General features: G+C 45.7%; 1 protein-coding gene across 1 annotated transcript in view; it reads left to right on the forward strand.

Annotated features, from left to right (window-relative positions):
* The window catches only part of LOC137346263 (complement C4-A-like), a 156,185-nt gene that overhangs the window by 106,334 nt on the left and 29,399 nt on the right, over nucleotides 1–20,452 (forward strand). Inside the window, exons 20-22 of the mRNA XM_068009725.1 lie at nucleotides 1,627–1,766; nucleotides 11,566–11,775; nucleotides 18,372–18,423. Of these exons, the coding sequence (XP_067865826.1) occupies nucleotides 1,627–1,766; nucleotides 11,566–11,775; nucleotides 18,372–18,423 (402 nt within the window). The remainder of the gene's footprint in view (nucleotides 1–1,626; nucleotides 1,767–11,565; nucleotides 11,776–18,371; nucleotides 18,424–20,452) is intronic.

Below are 20,452 nucleotides of genomic sequence, written 5' to 3' on the forward strand. Positions count from 1 at the left end.
GATCAGCATCCAAAACGAGCTCTGAATGGTCCCTGGTTGACTGGGTTATGAGGTAAAATATTTGTTCTCAAAAGTCATCACCTTCCAGCAGCATGGAGGTTGTGTTGAACTTGTATAAGACACTAATTCGGCCTCCGCTGGAGTATTGCGTCCAGTTCTGGGCGCCACACTTTAGGAAGGATGTGAGGGCATTGGAAAGAGTACAGAAAAGATTCACGAGAATGCTTCCAGGGATGAGGAACTTTAGTTATGAAGACAGACTGGAGAAGTTGGGACTGTTTTCCTTGAAGAGAAGACTGAGAGGAGATTTGATAGAGATATTCAAAACCATGAGGGGTCCGGACAGAGTAGATAGAGAGAAACTGTTCCCACTCATGAAAGGATCGAGAATGAGGGGGCACAGATTTAAAGTAATTGGTGACAGAAGCAAAAGCGACATGCGGAAAAACTTTTTCACGCAGCAAGTGGTTAAGGGCTGGAAGGCACTGCCTTAGAGTGTGGTGGAGGCAGATTCAATTGAAGCATTCAAAAGGGAATTAGACTGTTCTCTGAAAAGGAAGAATGTGCAGGGTCACGGGGAGAAGGCGGGGGAATGACATAAGGTGAATTGCTCATTTGGCGAGTCAGTGCAGACATGATGGGCTGAACGGCCTTCTTCTGCGCTGTAACAAATCTGTGCCAATGATGATCTTTCGCAAAAAGCAATGATGGAACTATTGAAAGAAAGCTTTTGTGTGTCGTGGAAGAACAAGGAAATCCGGGGTTTTGGAGAAATACATGCTGCACAATGTCCTTTAACACAATAGAGGGAGTGAGGTTTGAATTATTTTAACTTGCTATTTTGGTATTTGTGATTATAATGGTACTTTTGATATTTGGTGTGGGGGCTGCTGTAGTATTTGTGATGACAGCACTCAGTTATTGATAACAAGAAAAACCCTTCACAAAACAGGGCACCATTTACGAGGTGAGTATTCAATATTTGGGGCTCAGGCGGAGGCAGGTTAGAAGGCAGGTGAGCTGGCACATTCCTGCTGCCGTGTGGCATGCGTTTGCCTGAAGACTCGCCCTCCCCCAACCCCCGCTGAGTCGGGAGGCCATCAGCAGCTTGGAGGTGGTCTCTGGGTGGTGTTCTGTAGGGCCATTGGGGAATTATCTCACTGGCCCCATGATAGCCAAGTGCGAAGGCCGCAGCCTTGGCCATACCCGTTCCTGGCGAGGGGTTTCTGTGCCATACTGATGGCCCGATGGGTTGTGGGCCCTCCACATTTTAACATGTTAAGAAGGCTTCCGAGGGCGCCTCCATTTCGAGGTGCCCTCACCTTCCTCAGTAGCACCCAGTGGGTCTGCTTTCGGATCAGTACTGCAGGCCCTCCTATTGGGCCTCCCACCTCGGGAACCCGCCTGGCTGCCTTACGGAAGATTCCAACTGTCACCGCGCCTCTGACCCGTGAAGGGGCGGGATCCGGAAATGGTTTCCGACGTCGGGGTCCTGTCGGGTTCTCTTGGGTTTTGCTATCCAGTGCTGAGAATGATGAAATAAATGCCGAATTTAACAAAAGTGTGAAATGATTTTATTGATGGATAGAAACAAATCTAACCAGTTTCCCAATGCTTGCCTTTAAGGATTCTGCGTCGCAGAACCGAAGAAGATGAAAGTGTTCAGGCCATTTTTTATATCTATGAAACTGCCTTACTCTGTTAAAAGGAATGAGCAGCTGGATGTACGGGTAATCATATACAATTACCTGCCCGAAGACCTTGAGGTAAGCCAATGAGACTGAAGAAATTTAATTCACTCTCTCAGTCCCTTGTAACAGTGGGTTATTACACTTGGTATGAATGCAGGAGGCATATTGCTGAATCTCAGTGCATACATGCCCAGGCACGCTGTTTGTGTTCATTGTACCAATGGATATTTATTGGCTATCCCCTTTCTCAGAGTAAAATATGTAAACAAAGCCCCGGGGCTCACTTTCAGCAGAAGGAAATTGAAAAGAAGTTATGTTAAACCGGTATCGAATCTTGGTTAGACCACGCTTGGAGTAGCATGAACAATTCTGGAATCCATATTATAAAACAGAAATAAAGGCACCGGAGAAAGTACAAAAAAAAAGATTTACAAGGATGATATCAGATTGGGGAGGTTATAACTCTCAAGAAAGGCTGAAAAGGCTGGGGCTTGTTCTCCCGTAAAGAGCAAACTGAGGGATGACCTGATATAGGCCTTTTAGATTATAAAGGGGTTTGATGGGGTAGACATAGAGAAGATGTTTCTACGTGTGGGGGAGACCAGTACTAGGGGCAGAAATATAAGATAATCACTAATACATCCAATAGGGAATTCAGGAGAAACTTCTTTACCAGAGAGTGGTGAGAATGTGGAACTCACTGCCACAGGGAGTGGTTGAGGTGAATAGAATAGACGGAATTAAGGAGAGGAGAGATAAACACATGAGGGAGAAAGGAATAGAAATATATACCGATAGGGTGAGATGAAGTGAGGTCGGAGGAGGTTTGTTTGGAGCAGAAACACCAGCATGGGTCAGTTGGGCCGAATGGCCTGTTTCTGTGCTGTAAAATTCGATGTAATTTTAGAAAGTAGTAAAAACAAATTATGAATTTTATTCCAGCAAATGAAACTGTACCAATCCATTAAAAGCTGGACGTATGTCGCCAGAACTAACACTGACAATTGATGAGCTAAATGCTTCCTAGTTCCGATACATTTTTAGAATTTCTGGTGTGAATTGCTCAGCACAAATACGTGTGAAGTCTTGTTTAACGTGTTGGAGGGAAATCCCATGCTTGTGCTGCTTATTACCACCCCCAGTACCTTAACGAAAGGACAAATCTGCAAGGGAAGAGAAAGGTGGTGGGGGCAGGGAGTGGGATTAATTGGATAGCCCTTTCAAAGATGGGCCAAACGACCTCCTTTTATACTGAAATATTCCATGATATTGGTGTTCTCTGTTGCTTCAAACAATTTCATGCTGCCAATAAAATATAAAGAAGCAACAAAACATGCTGCCACATCCTGAGAAATGTTTATTTCAGCAGACTCTGTCAGCCAATGCATTCGAAATATTTGCTCCAAAAAACCATCACAGAAAATTTGTCCTTCGTTTTGAAGCGTTTATTTTTGTCATGCTCTTTCAACGTGGCTTAGACGACTGTTGTTATCCACAACTCTGGGCTGCTAAGATAACAGCAGAGAGAATGGAGCAAAGTGCCTTTTCCGACAGTGTTTAAAATGTAAGTCACACCATTCAGCACAGTTCCCTAATATACTCCGAAACTAACATATTAACAATAGCATCACAACTTGACTCATCATAATGCATCTTTCAGTAAAAGGAACTCCAGTGGCAATTTCTAAACATGTTTTGTCCAACACTATGATTTGGCCTTTGCTATCGTGCCCTTGACAATTATTCCAAGCATATAGTGCTTATTAAGTAGAAGATTTATTCCTGATGAGGGAGAGGGTGCAGAGATTTACTAGAATGGTACCAGGGTGAGGTTTTCAGTTACGTGGAGAGTCTGGATAAACTGGTTTTGTTCTCCTCGGAGCAGAGAAGGTGAATATGAAATTTATAGGTGTTCAAAATTATGAAGGGGTTTTGATGGAGTAAATAAGGAGAAACTGTTTCCAGTGGCAGAAGCCACTGATAACCAGAGGGCACAGATTTAAGATAATTGGCAAAAGAGCCAGAGGAGAGGTGAGCAACCTTTCTTTTCATGCAGCGAGTTACATCGTGTTACGACACGACCGCTCAAGACAAAGCCCCCAATCAAAGTATGTGATTCTGGTTGTGGTGGGAGAAATGCACTGTCAATTCAGTCCTGTCCCTCCACAGATCGCCTAACATATCACTTTAAACTTTCCAAATTAAAGAAAAACACAGCCGAATTGAACCATCTATTAACCCCTGAATGAAGCGAACCAAACCAGGTATCGTCAGATCAACAAATTAGGGAAATGTGTCACTGTCTGTCAAAAGCCAGTTTTTCAGCTAGTTTCAAAAGCTAATCGCAATATTGTATATTTAACCTCTGAGTGGCTGTGTCCAAGGCAACCAGGATGACCCTGCTGAAATTGGGTGGCTCCCTCTCTGTAGGGTTGTATCTAACAGCAACCAGAATACACCTTCTCGATAATTCCTGAGGCTTGCTTTTTCTTAAAGCAGTACTGATCCTTTGCTGACTTAAAGTCTAAAACGCGAGTTAGGCCACAGCTGGAGTACTGTGTACAGTTCTGGTCACCACGCTATAGGAAGGATGTGATTGCACTGGAGAGGGTGCAGAGGAGATTCACCAGGATGTTGCCTGGGCTGGAGCATTTCAGCAATGAAGAGAGACTGAAAAGACTAGGGTTGTTTTCCTTGGAGCAGAGAAGGCTGAGGGGGGAACATGATTGAGGTCCACACGATTATGAGGGGCATTGATAGGTTAGATAGGAAGAAACTTTTTCCCTTCGTGGAGTGGTCAAGAACCAGGGCGCATAGATTTAGGGTAAGGGGCAGGAGGTTTAGGGGGGATTTGAGGAAAATTTTTTTCACCCAGAGGGTGGTTGGAATCTGGAACGCACTGGCTGAAGAGGTGGTGGTGGCAGGAACCCTAACAACATTTAAGAAGTATTTAGATGAGCACTTGAAACACCATAGCATACAGGGCTACGGGCCAAGTGCAGGAATATGGTATTAGAACAGTTGGGTGCTGGATGGCCGGCACAGACACGATGGGCTGAAGGGCCTGTTTCTGTGCTGTATATCTCTACGACTCTAAAGACACACCGCATACTTCCCGAAAAAAAACCCACCAGGATCATAACAATAGGAACGTAGGAATTGGAACAGGATTAGGCCATTTGGCTCCTCGAGCCTGCTCTGCCATTCAACTAGATCATGGCTGATCTTCTATCTCAATGCCATTTTCCCACACTATCTGTAATATCTAGAAATCTATCGATGTCTGAATTGAACACACTCAATGACTGAGCCTCCACAGCCCTCTCGAGTAGAGAATTGTTGTGATCTGGAACGTCCTACCTGAAGGGGAGGTGGAAGAAGATTCAACAGCCACTGGTCAAATGGGAATTGGATAAATACTTGAAAATGGAAAATTTACAGGCATGGGGGGAAGAACTGGGGAATGAGACTAATTAGAGAGCTCTTTCAAAGAGCCAGCACAAGCACGATGGGCTGAATGGCTTCCCTCTATGCTGCATGATTCTATGCCTCTATACGTACTTTTCACTCATTTCCATTAATGAAATAAATATTCCTGGTTTTCAGATAAGAATGTCGGTTTCGTTTGTCAATACCACCCCTTTATTTCTCGATTAAAAAGCTTGATCTTACTTGTGATTCTTCATACCTCATGCTTTCACATCTTGATCAGTTTATTGTTCTTCCTAACAACTGAAGTGTTTGTTAGTCACATCGTGGGCTGAATTTTACAGACCACCCCCAAACCTCAGTGGTCATGGCGGAGGGGGTAGGTAGTGGGGAGGCCGGAAAATGCCTCCAGGAGAGGCCTGCCACAGGCCTCAACGCTGAGAAGGCCCAGCTCCATATTGCCGGCGGCAGCGAGGCCTTGTGGCGGCCTCCCCCCTCCCCCACACACCGCTCGGCGACAGGAGCCCAATTTCAATATGTAAATTAATGTATATACCTGAATTAATGACCGTCGGGCTCCCATCGTCCGTCCTAGAGCAATATTGATGCCGCTGGCCAGCACTCCAGTGCCTTCGGATCCCAGTCTGGGGAAACGAGGTGGAACGCTGGGTGAGGAAGGGGGAGCAGATAAGTTTATCAGTGCGGGAGAGGGGGGAGTGGGGTCAAACTCATCTGACTGGTGTAGGGGATGGTGGGAAGGGTTACAGTGCACAGTTTATGAACCTTGTGGTGGGGGGGGGGAAGGTCAGGTGGGCAGGGGAAGTGTTTTACAGGGCGAGAGGGCATTAATGCATTGCCTGGTTATGGTGGGGGTGGGGAGAGGGGCAAATTAAATTAGAATTAGAATTAGAACATTACAGCGCAGTACAGGCCGTTCGGCACTCGATGTTGCGCCGACCTGTGAAACCATCTGACCTACACTATTCCATTTTCATCCTTATGTCTATCCAATGACCACTTAAATACCCTTAAAGTTGGCGAGTCTACTACTGTTGCAGGCAGGACGTTCCACGCCCCTACTACTCTCTGAGTAAAGAAACTACCTCTAACATCTGTCCTATATCTATCACCCCTCAACTTAAAGCTATGTCCCCTCGTGTTTGCCATCACCATCCGAGGAAAAAGACTCTCATTATCCACCCTATCTAACCCTCTGATTATCTTATATGTCTCTATTAAGTCACCTCTCCTCCTCCTTCTCTCCAACGAAAACAACCTCAAGTCCCTCAGCCTTTCCTCGTAAGACCTTCCTTCCATACCAGGCAACATCCTTGTAAATCTCCTCTGCACCCTTTCCAAAGCTTCCACATCCTTCCTATAATGCGGTGACCAGAACTGCATGCAATACTCCAGGTGTGGCCTCACCAGAGTTTTGTACAGCTGCAGCATGACCTCGTGGCTCCGAAACTCGATCCCCCTACTAATAAAAGCTAACACACCATATGCCTTCTTAACAGCCCTATTAACCTGGGTAGCAACTTTCAGGGATTTATGTACCTGGACACCAAGATCTCTCTGTTCATCTACACTACCAAGAATCTTCCCATTAGCCCAGTACTCTGCATTCCTGTTACTCCTTCCAAAGTGAATCACCTCACACTTTTCCTCATTAAACTCCATTTGCCATTTCTCAGCCCAGCTCTGCAGCCTATCTATGTCCCTCTGTACCCTACAACATCCTTCGGCACTATCCACAACTCCACCGACCTTCGTGTCATCCGCAAATTTACTAACCCACCCTTCTACACCCTCTTCCAGGTCATTTATAAAAATGACAAACAGCAGTGGCCCCAAAACAGATCCTTGCGGTACACCGCTAGTAACTAAACTCCAGGATGAACATTTGTCATCAACCACCACCCTCTGTCTTCTTTCAGCTAGCCAATTTCTGATCCAAAGCTCTAAATCACCTTCAACCCCATACTTCCGTATTTTCTGCAATAGCCTACCGTGGGGAATCTTATCAAACGCCTTACTGAAATCCATATACACCACATCCACTGCTTTACCCTCATCCAGCTGTTTGGTCACCTTCTCGAAAAACTCAATAAGGTTTGTGAGGCACGACCTACCCTTCACAAAACCGTGCTGACTATCGCTAATGAACTTATTCTTTTCTAGATGATTATAAATCCTGTCTCTTATAACCTTTTCCAACATTTTACCCACAACCGAAGTAAGGCTCACAGGTCTATAATTACCAGGGCTGTCTCTACTCCCCTTCTTGAACAAGGGGACAACATTTGCTATCCTCCAGTCTTCCGGCACTATTCCTGTTGACAATGACGACATAAAGATCAAGGACAAAGGCTCCGCAATCTCCTCCCTGGCTTCCCAGAGAATCCTAGGATAAATCCCATCTGGCCCAAAGGGCTTATCTATTTTCACACTTTCCAAAATTGCTAACACCACCTCCTTGTGAACCTCAATCCCATCTAGCCTAGTAGTCTGAATCTCAGTATTCTCCTCGACAACATTTTCTTTCTCTACTGTAAATACTGACGAAAAATATTCATTTAACACTTCCCCTATCTCCTCTGATTCCACACACAACTTCCCACTACTATCCTTGATTGGCCCTAATCTAACTCTAGTCATTCTTTTATTCCTGATATACTTATAGAAAGCCTTAGGGTTTTCCTTGATCCTATCCGCCAATGACTTCTCGTGTCCTCTCCTTGCTCTTCTTAGCTCTCCCTTTCGATCCTTCCTGGCTAGCTTGTAACTCTCAAGCACCCTAACTGAGCCTTCACGTCTCATCCTAACATAAGCCTTCTTGTTCCTCTTGACAAGCGCTTCAACCTCTTTAGTAAACCACGGCTCACTCGCTCGACAACTTCCTCCCTGCCTGACAGGTACATACTTATCAAGGACACGCAGTAGCTGCTCCTTGAATAAGCTCCACATTTCGATTGTGCCCATCCCCTGCAGTTTCCTTCCCCATCCTACGCATCCTAAATCTTGCCTAATCGCATCATAATTTCCTTTCCCCCAGCTATAATTTTTGCCCTGCGGTATATACCTGTCCCTGCCCATCGCTAAGGTAAACCTAACCGAATTGTGATCACTATCACCAAAGTGCTCACCTACATCTAAATCTAACACCTGGCCGGGTTCATTACCCAGTACCAAATCCAATGTGGCATCGCCCCTGGTTGGCCTGTCTACATACTGTGTCAGAAAACCCTCCTGCACACACTGGACAAAAACTGACCCATCTAAAGTACTCGAACTATAGTATTTCCAGTCAATATTTGGAAAGTTAAAGTCCCCCATAACAACTACCCTGTTACTCTCGCCCCTGTCGAGAATCATCTTCGCTATCCTTTCCTCTACATCTCTGGAACTATTCGGAGGTCTATAGAAGACTCCCAACAGGGTGACCTCTCCTCTCCTGTTTCTAACCTCGGCCCATACTACCTCAGTAGACGAGTCCTCAAACGTCCTTTCTGTCGCTGTAATACTCTCCTTGATTAACAATGCCACACCCCCTCCTCTTTTACCATCTTCTCTGTTCTTACTGAAACATCTAAATCCCGGAACCTGCAACATCCATTCCTGCCCCTGCTCTACCCATGTCTCCGAAATGGCCACTACATCGAGATACCAGGTACCAACCCATGCTGCAAGCTCACCCACCTTATTCCGGATGCTCCTGGCGTTGAAGTAGACACACTTTAAACCAAGTTCTTGCTTGCCAGTGCCCTTTTGCGTCCTTGTAACCTTATCCCTGACCTCACTACTCTCAACATCCTGTACACTGAAACTACAATTTTTACAATTTTTGTAGCCTCTTTAAATATTTAAATTGAAATGTAGGGCTCAAAGCCCTTTAAAAATGGCGTCAGCGCCTGCGTCAAAGCAGCTGACGCCATTGCCGGGGACGGACCCTGCCACGTCATCGGGGTGGGCGACCCGCCCCAGTTATTTAAATGAGCGACGGCTCCGCGAAGTGCGGCCCGTGCGGGTGGACCGCCATTGTTTACGTCAGGCCAGTGACTGAAATCGAGCAAGGTCTAAACTGTGCTCTATAAAACATTAATATCGTCTAATTCTTTGAAGGAATAACATTCCTATGATGGAGACAGTGGTGCAGTGATAATGTCACTGGACCAGTAATCCAGAGGCTCAGGCTAATGCCCTGGGGACACGGGTTCAAATCCCACCATGGCAGCTGGTGGAATTTAAATTCAATTAATTAAAAATCTGGAGTTGAAAGCTCGGTTCAGCCATAGTGCCACGAAACTATCACCGATTGTCGGAAAAACCCACCTGGTTCACTAATGTCCTTTAGGGAAGGAAATCTGCCCTCCTTACCTGGTCTGGCCTACAAGTGGCTCTGGACCCACAGCAATGTGGTTGACTCTGAAATGGCCTAGCAAGCCACTCAGTTAAAGGGAAATTAGGGATGGGCAACAAATGCTGGCCTTGCCAGCGATGCCCACATCCCATGAAATAATATATTAAAAAATTGCAGTAGAGCAGGGAGTTTCCCTGATCTCTTGGCCAACATTCAGCCCTGAACAAGCACTACCAGAATCATATAATCTATCAATTTTTTAAATTGATAGTAATTTGAAATTCTTCATTAGGAACCTACTCATAATTCTTATGGCAAATATTCCACTGGGTTCTACTTGCTGAATATTCATAGCTGGATAAGGATTCCTCTGCTGGGTATTTGTGACAATGCTTATGTGAAGCTTTCTTTTGTGAAAGTACGTGCCAAATCTCGTTCTGTAGAAAAAGTGTCGATCATCATGTTAAAGGTAGTGAGCAGAGCAAACCTTATAATGTGTTGCAAGGTATTTACAGGTCAGAAACAGGCCAATCGGCCCAACTGGTCCATGCAGGTGTTTATGCTACATCCTCCCAGCCCTCTTTATTGCATCCTATTAACATACCCTTCTACTCATAGAATCACAGAATCGTTATAGTGCAGAAGGAGGCTATTCAGCCCATCGTGTCCGCACCGACTCTCCGAAAGAGCAATTCCCTCAGTTCCAGTCCCCTGCCTTCTCCCCATAACCCTGCACATTCTTCCTTTTCATATAACTGTCTAATTCCCTTTTGAATGCTTTAATTGAACCTGCCTCCACCACACTCTCAGGCAGTGCATTCCAGACCTTAATCACTCGCTGTGTGAAAATGTTTTTCCTCATGTCACTATTGATTCCCTTACCAAATACTTTAAATCTGTGCCCTCTCGTTCTTGATCCTTTCACGTGTTGGAACAGTTTCTCTCTATCTACTCTGTCCAGACCCCTCATGATTTCCTTTGTCAAATCACCTCTCAGCCTTCCCTTCTCCAAGGAAAACAGTCCTAACTTCTTCAATCTGTCTTCATAACTGAAATTCCTCATCCCTGGAACCATTCTCATGAATCTTTTCTGTACTCTCTCCAATGCCGTCATGTCTTTCTTAAAATATGGTGCCCAGAATTGGACACAATACTCCAGCAGAGCTGAACTAGTGTCTTATACAAGTTCAACATAACTTCCTTGCTCTTGTACTCTATGCCCCTATTAATGAAGCCCAGGATACTGTGTGCTTTATGAACTGCTCTCTCAACCTGTCCTGCCACTTTCAATGATTTATGCACCTATACACCTGGGTCCCTCAGCTCTTGCACCCCCTTTAGAATGTACCCCCTACCAAAATGAATCACTTCACATTTCTCTGCGTTGAACTTCATCTGCCACCTGCCTGCCCATTCCACCAACTTGTCTATGTCATTTTGAAGTTCTACATTATCCTCCTCACAGTTCACAATGCTTCCAAGTTTCATATCATCTGCAAACATTGAAATTGTGCTCTGTGCATCAAGGTCTAGGTCATTAACATATATCAGGAAAAGCGAGGGTCCCAACACTGATCCCTGGGGAACTCCACTACAAACCTCCCTCCAGCCCGAAAAACATCCATTAACCACTACTCTTTGTTTCCTGTCACTCAACCAATTCCATATCCATGTTGTTACCGTCCCTTTTATTCCATGAGCTATAATTTTGCTCACAAGTCTGTTGTGTGGCACTGTATCAAATGCATTTTGAAAGCCCATGTACACCACATCAACAGCATTGCCCTCATCAACCCTCTCTGTTAACTCCTCAAAAAACTCCAGCAAGTTAGTTAAACATGATTACTACTTTCTCCCTTGTGCATTTATCCAGCTTCCCCTTAAATGCATCTATGCTATTCCACTCAACTGCTCCTTTCAAAAGCGAAATTATGGTCTAACCTTCATAAGCAGAATCTCAATGTGTCTAAATACTGCTCCCAGAGCAAATCCTGATTTCAGTTGCTTCAATAATCTTGCCCACTCCACCTTGGGCTCGATCTGGGTGATTTTTGTTTTCCAAAGTATGTACTTGTGTTTCCTCAGGTCTCTATATACATGAGGGAAGCAGAAGGTCTGTGCAGTCCCGCTACTTCAAGAGAAAATAAAAGGAATGTTCTTGTCAAAGCAAATTCGGCAGCCTCCATTCAATTTGCTATTGTCCCATTGATTATTGGGAATGTGCCAATCAATGTGATCGCTTACAGTGAAACCAATATGTACAGCGATGCTGTTTTAAAGCACCTGAGAGTTCTGGTGAGTAGGATGTTTGATGTTTATTCGGAACTTGTGCTGCTGGGCAGGCTTCTTAATGAGTTTTTTTGTCTCTGTCTTTACAAAGGAGATGGTTGATGTAGACATTGTAGTTAAAGAGGAAGAGTGTGAAATATTAGATACGATAAGTATAATGAGAGAGGAAGTACTAGAAGGTCTGACATCCTTGAAAGTGGATAAATCACCAGGGCCAGATGGATTGCATCCCAGATTGTTAAAGGAAATCAGGGAGGAAATAGCAGATGCGCTGAGGATCATCTTCAAATCCTCACTGGATACAGGGGAGGTACCAGACGATTGGAGGTCTGTGAATGTTGTACCATTGTTGAAAAAGGGTGCGAGGGATAGGCCAAATAATTATAAGCCAGTCGGTATGACCTTGGTGATGGGTAAATTGTTAGAAACTATTCTGAGGGACATAATAAACTACCACTTAGAAAGGCACAGATTGATCAGAGATAGTCAGCATGGATTTGTTAAGGGAATAGACAGGAGTTTTAGAGACGTGGTTACAGCCAAGGTGCAGGCAGATAGATGGGTGACCGCCAGAAGGGGCAGGCAGTCAGTGCAGGAATCCCCTGTGGCTGTCCCCCTCTCTAACAAGTATACTGTTTTGGATACTGTTGGGGGGGATGGCCCATCAGGGGAAAACAACAGCAGCAGCCAGAGCAGTGGCACCACGGCTGGCTCTGTTGTTCAGCAGGGAGGGACAAAGCGCAGAAGAGCAATAGTTATAGGGGACCCTATAGTCAGGGGCACAGATAGGCGTTTCTGTGGACGTGAAAGAGACTCTAGTATGGTATGTTGCCTCCCTGGTGCCAGGCTCAAGGATGTCTCTGAATGGGCAGGGGGCATTCTGAAGCGGGAGGGTGAACCAGCCAGAGGTTGTGGTACACATCGGTACCAGTGACATAGGCAGGAAGAGTGATGAGGTCCTGCAGGGGGAATTCAGGGTGTTAGGTAGAAAGTTAAAAGACAGGACGTCTAGGGTTGTAAACTCGGGATTACTCCCTGTGCCACGTGCCAGTGAGGCTAGAAATAGGAAGATAGTGCAGCTAAACACGTGGCTGAAAACCTGGTGTAGAAGGGAGGGTTTCAGATATCTGGACCATTGGGATCTCTTCAGGGGCAGATGGGACCTGTACAACAAGGAAGGGTTGCATCTAAACTGGAAGGGCACAAATATCCTGGCTGCAAGGTTTGCTAGCGTCACTCAGGAGGGTTTAAACTAGTGTGGCAGGGGGGTGGGAACCAGAGCAGTAGGACAACAGGTGAAATAAATGAGGGAGAACTAGTAAATAAGGCCAGTAAGACTGAGAGGAAGAGCAGGCAGGGAGATGTTGCTGAGCACAGTGGGACTGGTGGTCTGAAGTGCATTTGTTTCAATGCGAGAAGTATAACAGGTAAGGCAGATGAACTTAGAGCTTGGATTAGTACTTGGAAATATGATGTTGCTATTACAGAGACTTGGTTGAGGGAAGGACAGGATTGGCAGCTAAATGTTCCAGGATTTAGAAGCTTCAGGCGGGATAGAGGGGGATGTAAAAGGGGTGGGGGAGTTGCATTACTTGTTAAGGAGAATATCACAGCTGTACTGTGGGAGGACACCTCGGAGGGGTCATGCAGCGAGGCAATATGGGTGGAGCTCAGGAACAGGAAGAGTGCAGTCACAATGTTGGGGGTTTACTACAGGCCTCCCAACAGCCAGCGGGAGGTAGAGGAGCAGATATGTAGACAGATTTTGGAAAGATGTAAAGGAAACAGGGTTGTAGTGGTGGGTGATTTTAACTTCCCCTATATTGACTGGGACTCACTTAGTGCAAGGGGCTTGGATGGGCAGAATTTGTAAGGAGCATCCAGGAGGGCTTCTTGAAACAATATGTAGATAGTCCAACTAGGGAAGGGGCCGTACTGGACCTGGTATTGGGGAATGAGCCTGGCCAGGTGGTTGAAGTTTCAGTAGGGGAGCATTTCGGGAACAGTGACCATAATTCCGTAAGTTTTAAGGTACTTGTGGATAAGGATAAGAGTAGTCCTCAGGTGAAGGTGCTAAATTGGGGGAAGGCTAATTATAACAATATTAGGCAGGAACTGAAGAATTTAGATTGGGGGGCGGCTATTTGAGGGTAAATCAATATCTGACATGTGGGAGTCTTTCAAACGTCAGTTGATTAGAATCCAGGACCGGCATGTTCCTGTGAGGATGAAGGATAAGTTTGGCAAGTTTCGGGAACCTTGGATAACACGGGATATTGTGAGCCTCGTCAAAAAGAAAAAGGAAGCATTCATAAGGGCTAGAAGGCTGGGAACAGCCGAAACCCTTGAGGAGTATAAAGAAAGTAGGAAGGAGCTTAAGCAAGGAGTCAGGAGGGCTAAAAGGGGTCATGAAAAGTCATTGGCAAACAGGATTAAGGAGAATCCCAAGGCTTTTTATACATATATAAAGAGCAAGAGGGTAGCCAGGGAAAGGGTTGGCCCATTCAAGGACAGAGGAGGGAATCTATGCATCGAGCCAGAGGAAATGGGCGAGGTACTAAATCAGTACTTTGCATCAGTATTCACCCAAGAGAAGGACTTGGTGGATGATGAGTCTAGGGAAGGGAGTGCAGATAGTCTGGGTCATGTTGATATCAAAAAGGAGGAAGTGTTGGGCGTCTTGAAAAACATTAAGGTAGATAAGTCCCCAGGGCCTGATGGGATCTACCCCAGAATACTGAGGGAGGCAAGGGAGGAAATTTCTGGGGCCTTGACAGAAATCGTTGTATCCTCATTGGCTACAGGTGAGGTCCCAGAGAACTGGAGAATAGCCAATGTTGTTCCTTTGTTTGAGAAGGGTAGCAAGGATAATCCAGGAAATTATAGGCCGGTGAGCCTTACGTCAGTGGTAGGGAAATTATTGGAAAGGATTCTTCGGGACAGGATTTACTCCCATTTGGAAACAAATGGACTTATTAGCGAGAGGCAGCATGGTTTTGTGAAGGGGAGATCGTGTCTCACTAACTTGATCGAGTTTTTTGAGGAAGTGACAAAGATGTTTGATGAAGGAGGGATGTTGTCTACATGGACTTCAGTAAAGCCTTTAACAAGGTCCCTCATGGTAGACTGGTACAAAAGGTGAAGTCACAGGGGATCAGAGGTGAGCTGGCAAGATGGATACAGAACTGGCTCAGTCATAGAAGACAGAGGGTAGCAGTGGAAGGATGCTTTTCTGAATGGAGGGATGTGACTAGTGGTGTTTCGCAGGGATCAGTGCTGGGACCTTTGCTCTTTGTAGTATATATGAATGATTTGGAGGAAAATGTAGCTGGTCTGATTAGTAAATTTGCGGACGACACAAAGGTTGGTGGAGTTGCGGATAATGATGAGGATTGTCAGAGGATACAGCAGGATATAGATCAGTTGGAGACTTGGGCAGAGAAATGGCACATGGAGTTTCATCTGGACAAATGTGAGGTAATGCATTTTGGAAGGTCTAATGCTGGTGGGAGGTATACAGTAAATGGCAGAACCCTTAGGAGTATTGACAGGTAGAGAGATCTGGGTGTACAGATCCACAGGTCACTGAAAGTGGCAACGCAGGTGGATAAGGTAGTCAAGAAGGCATACAGCATGCTTGCCTTCATCGGTCGGGGCATAGAGTATAAAAATTGGCAAGTCATGCTGCAGCTGTACAGAACCTTAGTTAGGCCACACTTGGAATATTGCGTACAATTCTGGTCACCACACTACCAGAAGGACGTGGAGGCTTTGGAGAGGGTACAGAAGAGGTTTATCAGGATGTTGCCTGGTCTGGAGGGTCTTAGCTATGAGGAGAGGTTGGAAAACTTGGATTGTTTTCACTGGAACGACGGAGGTGGAGGGGTGACATGATAGAGGTTTACAAAGTTATGAGCGGCATGGACAGAGTGGATAGTCAGAAGCTTTTTCCCAGGGTAGAAGAGTCAGTTACTAGGGGACATAGGTTTAAGGCGCGAGGGGCAAAGTTTAGAGGTGATGTGCGAGGCAAGTGTTTTACACAGAGGATGGTAAGTGCCTGGAACCTGCTGCCGGGGGAGGCGGTGGAAGCGACGTTTAAGAGGCATCTTGACAAATACATGAATAGGAAGGGAATAGAGGGATATGGGCCCCGGAAGTGCAGAAGGTTTTAGTTTAGACAGACATCAAGATCGGCGCAGGCTTGGAGGGCCGAATGGCCTGTTCCTGTGCTGTACTGTTCTTTGTTCTTTGGAAGGTCATGTATGCCTTACTAACTTAATTGAGTTTTTTGAGGAAGTAACAAGAAGGATTAATGAGGATAGTGCAGTGGATGTGGTCTACATGGATTTTAGTAAGGCATTTGACAAGGTCCCACATGGCAGACTGGTCAGTAAAATGAAAGCCCATGGGATACAGGGGAATGTGGCAGGTTGGATCCAGAATTGGCTCAGGACCAGGAAACGAAGGATAGTGGTCGACAAATATTTTTGTGAATGGAAAGCTGTTTCCAGTGGCGTTCCACAGGGCTTAGTGCTGGGTCCCTTGCTGTTTGTGGTATATATTCATGATTTGGTCTTAACTGTGGGAGGCATGATTGGGAAATTTGCTGATGGCACAAAAATTGGCTGTGCAGTTGATAGTGAAGAAGATAGCTGTAGACTCCAGAATGATATTAATGGTTTGGCTGAGTGGGCAGAAAAGTAGCAAATGGAATTCAATCCAGAAAAGTGTGAGGTAATGCGTTTGGGGAGGACAAATAAAGTGAGGGAATACACAATAAACAAGCGGATACTGAGAGGGATAGAAGAAGTGAGAGACCTTGGAGTGCATGTCCACAGGTGGCAGGACAGATAGATAGAGTGGTGAAGAAGGCATATGGAATGCTTTCCTTTATTGGTTGAGGCATAGAATACAAAGGCAGGGATGTAATGCTGGAACTGTATAAAACACTGCTTAGGCCACAGTTGGAGTATTGCGTACAGTTATGGTCACCACATTGCAGAAAGGACATGATTGCTCTGGAGACAGGACAGAGGAGATTTACAAGAATGTTGCCAGGGCTTGAACGATTGGATAGGCTCGGGCTGTTTTCCTTGGAAGAGAGGAGGCTGATGGGTGACTTAAAAGTGGTGTCGAAAATTATGAGGGGCCTAGATGGAATAGACAGGAAGGAGGTCAATTACCAGGGGGCACAGATTTAAGGCGATTGGTAGAAGGATTAGAGGGGACATGAGGAAAAACTTTTTCACCCAGAGGGTGGTGGGTGTCTGGAATTCAGTGCCAGGAATGGTGGTGGAGGCAAAAACCGTCAATTCTTTTAACAGGTACCTGGACATGCACCTGAAGTGCTGTAACCGGCAAGGCTACAGACCAGGTGCTGGGAGGTGGGATTAGATTGGACGGCTAGTTTTATTTGCGGCTGGCACGGACATGACGGGCTGAATGGCCTCCTTCTGTGCTGTAATTTTTCTATGGTTTTATAGTTTTAGACCCCGATGATATAAATGGAGATTAAATCTAGCATTGCTGTCGATCCCTGTCGGTTTCCCATTCAAATTGCGCACAACAACAGGTCAAGCTTTGTAAAATCTACAATATTCAGCCTTCAAAAGGGAATCAGTTTAATATTGGAAGGAGTAAAAGTTGCAGGGATATGGGGAAAAAGCAGGGTAGTGGTACTAACTGGATCACTCTTCAAAAGAACCAGCACACACTCGATGGGCCGAACAGCCTCCTTCTCTGCCGGACTATTTTGTGCTTCTACACTTTCAAGGTGAGGTTGAATTATTAGCGGTATGAATTTGATCAGCAGCCTCTCTTTAGCCTGATAATTACACGCGATGAAGCTCCCAACACTTAAAATAAATGTAAACTCCAGGCCTGAGTTAATCAGTGTAATCCATTCGTGAGTCTCCCGTGCCACAATGGTTAAGAACTGGATGCACTCGAAGGCAATCTGCCTTATTTTACGCAAAGTAAAATATAGTCGTCAGGTACAAAAACATAATCAAAAAAGCTAATGGAAAGTTAGATTTATAAGTCGAAGGCTAGGATATAAAGGGGAGGTAGTTTTGCTGCAGCTGTACAAAGCCTTGGTTAGACCACATCTGGAGTAATGTGTACAGTTCTGGGCACTGCACCTTAGAAAGGATACAATGGCAGCACAGATTCACCAGAATGTTAGCAGGAATCGAAGGGTTACTTGTATGCCCTGGGATATAGAAGATTAAAGGGTGATTTTAATTGACGTTTTTAGGATTTTGAAAAGACGTAGAGAGATGCTTTTTCTGCTGGTTGGGGGAGTCTAGGACATGTCCTTAAAATCAGAGCCAGGCCATTTAGGAGCGAAGATAGAAAAAACTCCTTCAGGCAAAGGCTGGTAGAAGTGTGGACCTCTGTGTCACAAAAAAAAACCAGGAGATACCAGCTCAATTAATAATTTTGACATCTGAGCATGATAGATTTGTGCCAGCCAAGGGTAAGAATGGAGATGAAGCCACGGTGAGCGGGTTGGAGTTACGGTCAAATCAGCTCATTAAATGGCAGAACAGGCTCGAGGGGCTGAATGTTCCCAAGTAACTTGTTCTCACTTTATCCGGCAGGCTGAAGGTGTAGTTGTGACCAAAGAATCGAGCATCCCCATCAATCCCAAAGGTGAGAGGAATTTTTTTCCCCCTATCAGGTGCTTATCGAATTCCCTTTTGAAAGCCACAATTAAATCTGCCTCCATCGCACTCTCAGACTGTGTGTTCCAGATCGGAACCACTCGCTGTGTAAAAAAAGATCCTCCCCATGTTGTATCAAAACCGCTATGAAAAGCTCTTACCCACAGCGGTCAAAGGAGGCGGCTCACCACCACCTTCTCCGGGGCAGTTAGGGATGGGCAATAAATGCTGGCCTTGTCAGTGATGCCCACATCCCCTTTAATGAGTGAAAAAAGAAACTTTTCTGCTACTTCCTCCAGCCACAAAACGGCTGCAGGGCCATGTTGTGGGAGAGATTGTTCCCTGTGGGAGAGTTTCGGGTAGACTGTTGGCAAAGTGTACACAAAAGCGCGAGGCTTTATCTCACTGGTGTATTTCTACACCTGGAAAAACTCAATGACAGATCTTTCATGGTCCCGGGATGTCCTAAAGGGCTTTAAAGGGACATGTATTACTTTGGCATGTTGCCATTGTTGCTACATAGGAAAGCACAGCTGCCCAGTTGCACAGAGCAAGACCCCACAATTAACCAATAAATGTTAATCTGGCTCGGGTGGCGTTAGTCGAGGGGTAAACGTGGACCGGAACGCTAAGAGCACTCCCTTGTCCTTCTTCGAAACAGGATATGTTGTGCTTAGCTGAACAGACAGAGACGGGGCCTCGGTTTAATGTCTCGACTGAAAGACGACACATCTCAGCGTGAAATGGGTTGGAACCAATCGGCAGCCTGTTTCACACCTCCCCCCTCCCCCCCCCCCCCCCCACCCCCCATTTGGGAAAGCAATCGGGGGTGTCCGATGGGCCTCCGATTGGTTGTCACACCATTGCAGAAAGTAAAAAATACCCCTGATGTGCGTTTAACTGTCACTGGGAGAACTGAAACTGCACAAGAAGAGGCTGTCTCTCAGGCTTATTTTATCTTGGCAATTGGTACAGTTGTGCTGTTCGAGCTCCAGTTACAGTCCCTCAAATGCTGCATTAGTGACTATTCCTCATGTATGTTAAATACGGTTTCTTTACATTACAAAATTCCCACAAATGAAAATGCTTTGGGGCAATGGTGTAAAATGGGTCAAAGTCAGTGAACCGCCCACGAGAATAATCCTCACGGCCAATTCTCTTCCGCTCAGTGGAAATGTTAGTCAGATGTGTAACGGGTGGTTCATTCAATATGACTTGTTTGACATTTACCCCTCTGGGGTCATAGCCTCCTCCCCTGCCCACCTGCAGCTCTCCATATGCAGCCAGCCCAGTCAAAAATCAAGAGGCGAGTATTGATCGATCATTAGCCCACTAGCTTTTAGTTTCGGTGACTGCAGCGTTGATAGCAACGGAGGTGCGTGAACGGGCTAACAGCTGGGAAGTCAATTTCAGCGTAAGTTTAAAAGTGAATTCCCTTTTGTTTTCGGAGGACCAGGGGACTGCTGGGTAAGGAAAAGGGTATATATTTGTGTGGTGGCTGGACCCGAGACACTACACGTGTAGTGTCTCCCACCCACCCTCTTCCTCTAACCAAAAAAAAAAGGACTCTGGTGTGTTGATAGGGTAAACTTTTTATTTGGGAAGTTCTGTCCGTTGGATTGCTAACCTAACAAGTTTTGACTTTTTGTTTTTTTGGTTTTTCAGTAGATTTGTTGGGAATTTGGAATAGTGGGAATGGAGGTTAAGGCAGTTGTATGTTCCTCCTGCAGAATGTGGGAGGTAAGGGTCGCCAAGAGTGTCCCTGCTGACTGCATCTGTGGGAAGTGCACCCAACTCCAGCTCCTCGAGAACCGCGTTAGGGAACTGGAGCTGGAGCTGGATGAACTTCGGATCATTCGGGAGGCGGAGGAGGTTATTGAGAGGAGTTATGGGGAGGTAGTCACACCTCAGGTAAAAGAAGTAGGTAGATGGGTTACCGTCAGGGGAAGGAGAGGGAACCAGCAGGCAGTGCAGGGATCCCCTGTGGCTGTTTCCCTCAACAACAGGTATACCGTTTT

This window comes from Heterodontus francisci, chromosome 29, assembly GCF_036365525.1.
Source record: "Heterodontus francisci isolate sHetFra1 chromosome 29, sHetFra1.hap1, whole genome shotgun sequence".
Lineage (NCBI taxonomy): Eukaryota > Metazoa > Chordata > Chondrichthyes > Heterodontiformes > Heterodontidae > Heterodontus > Heterodontus francisci.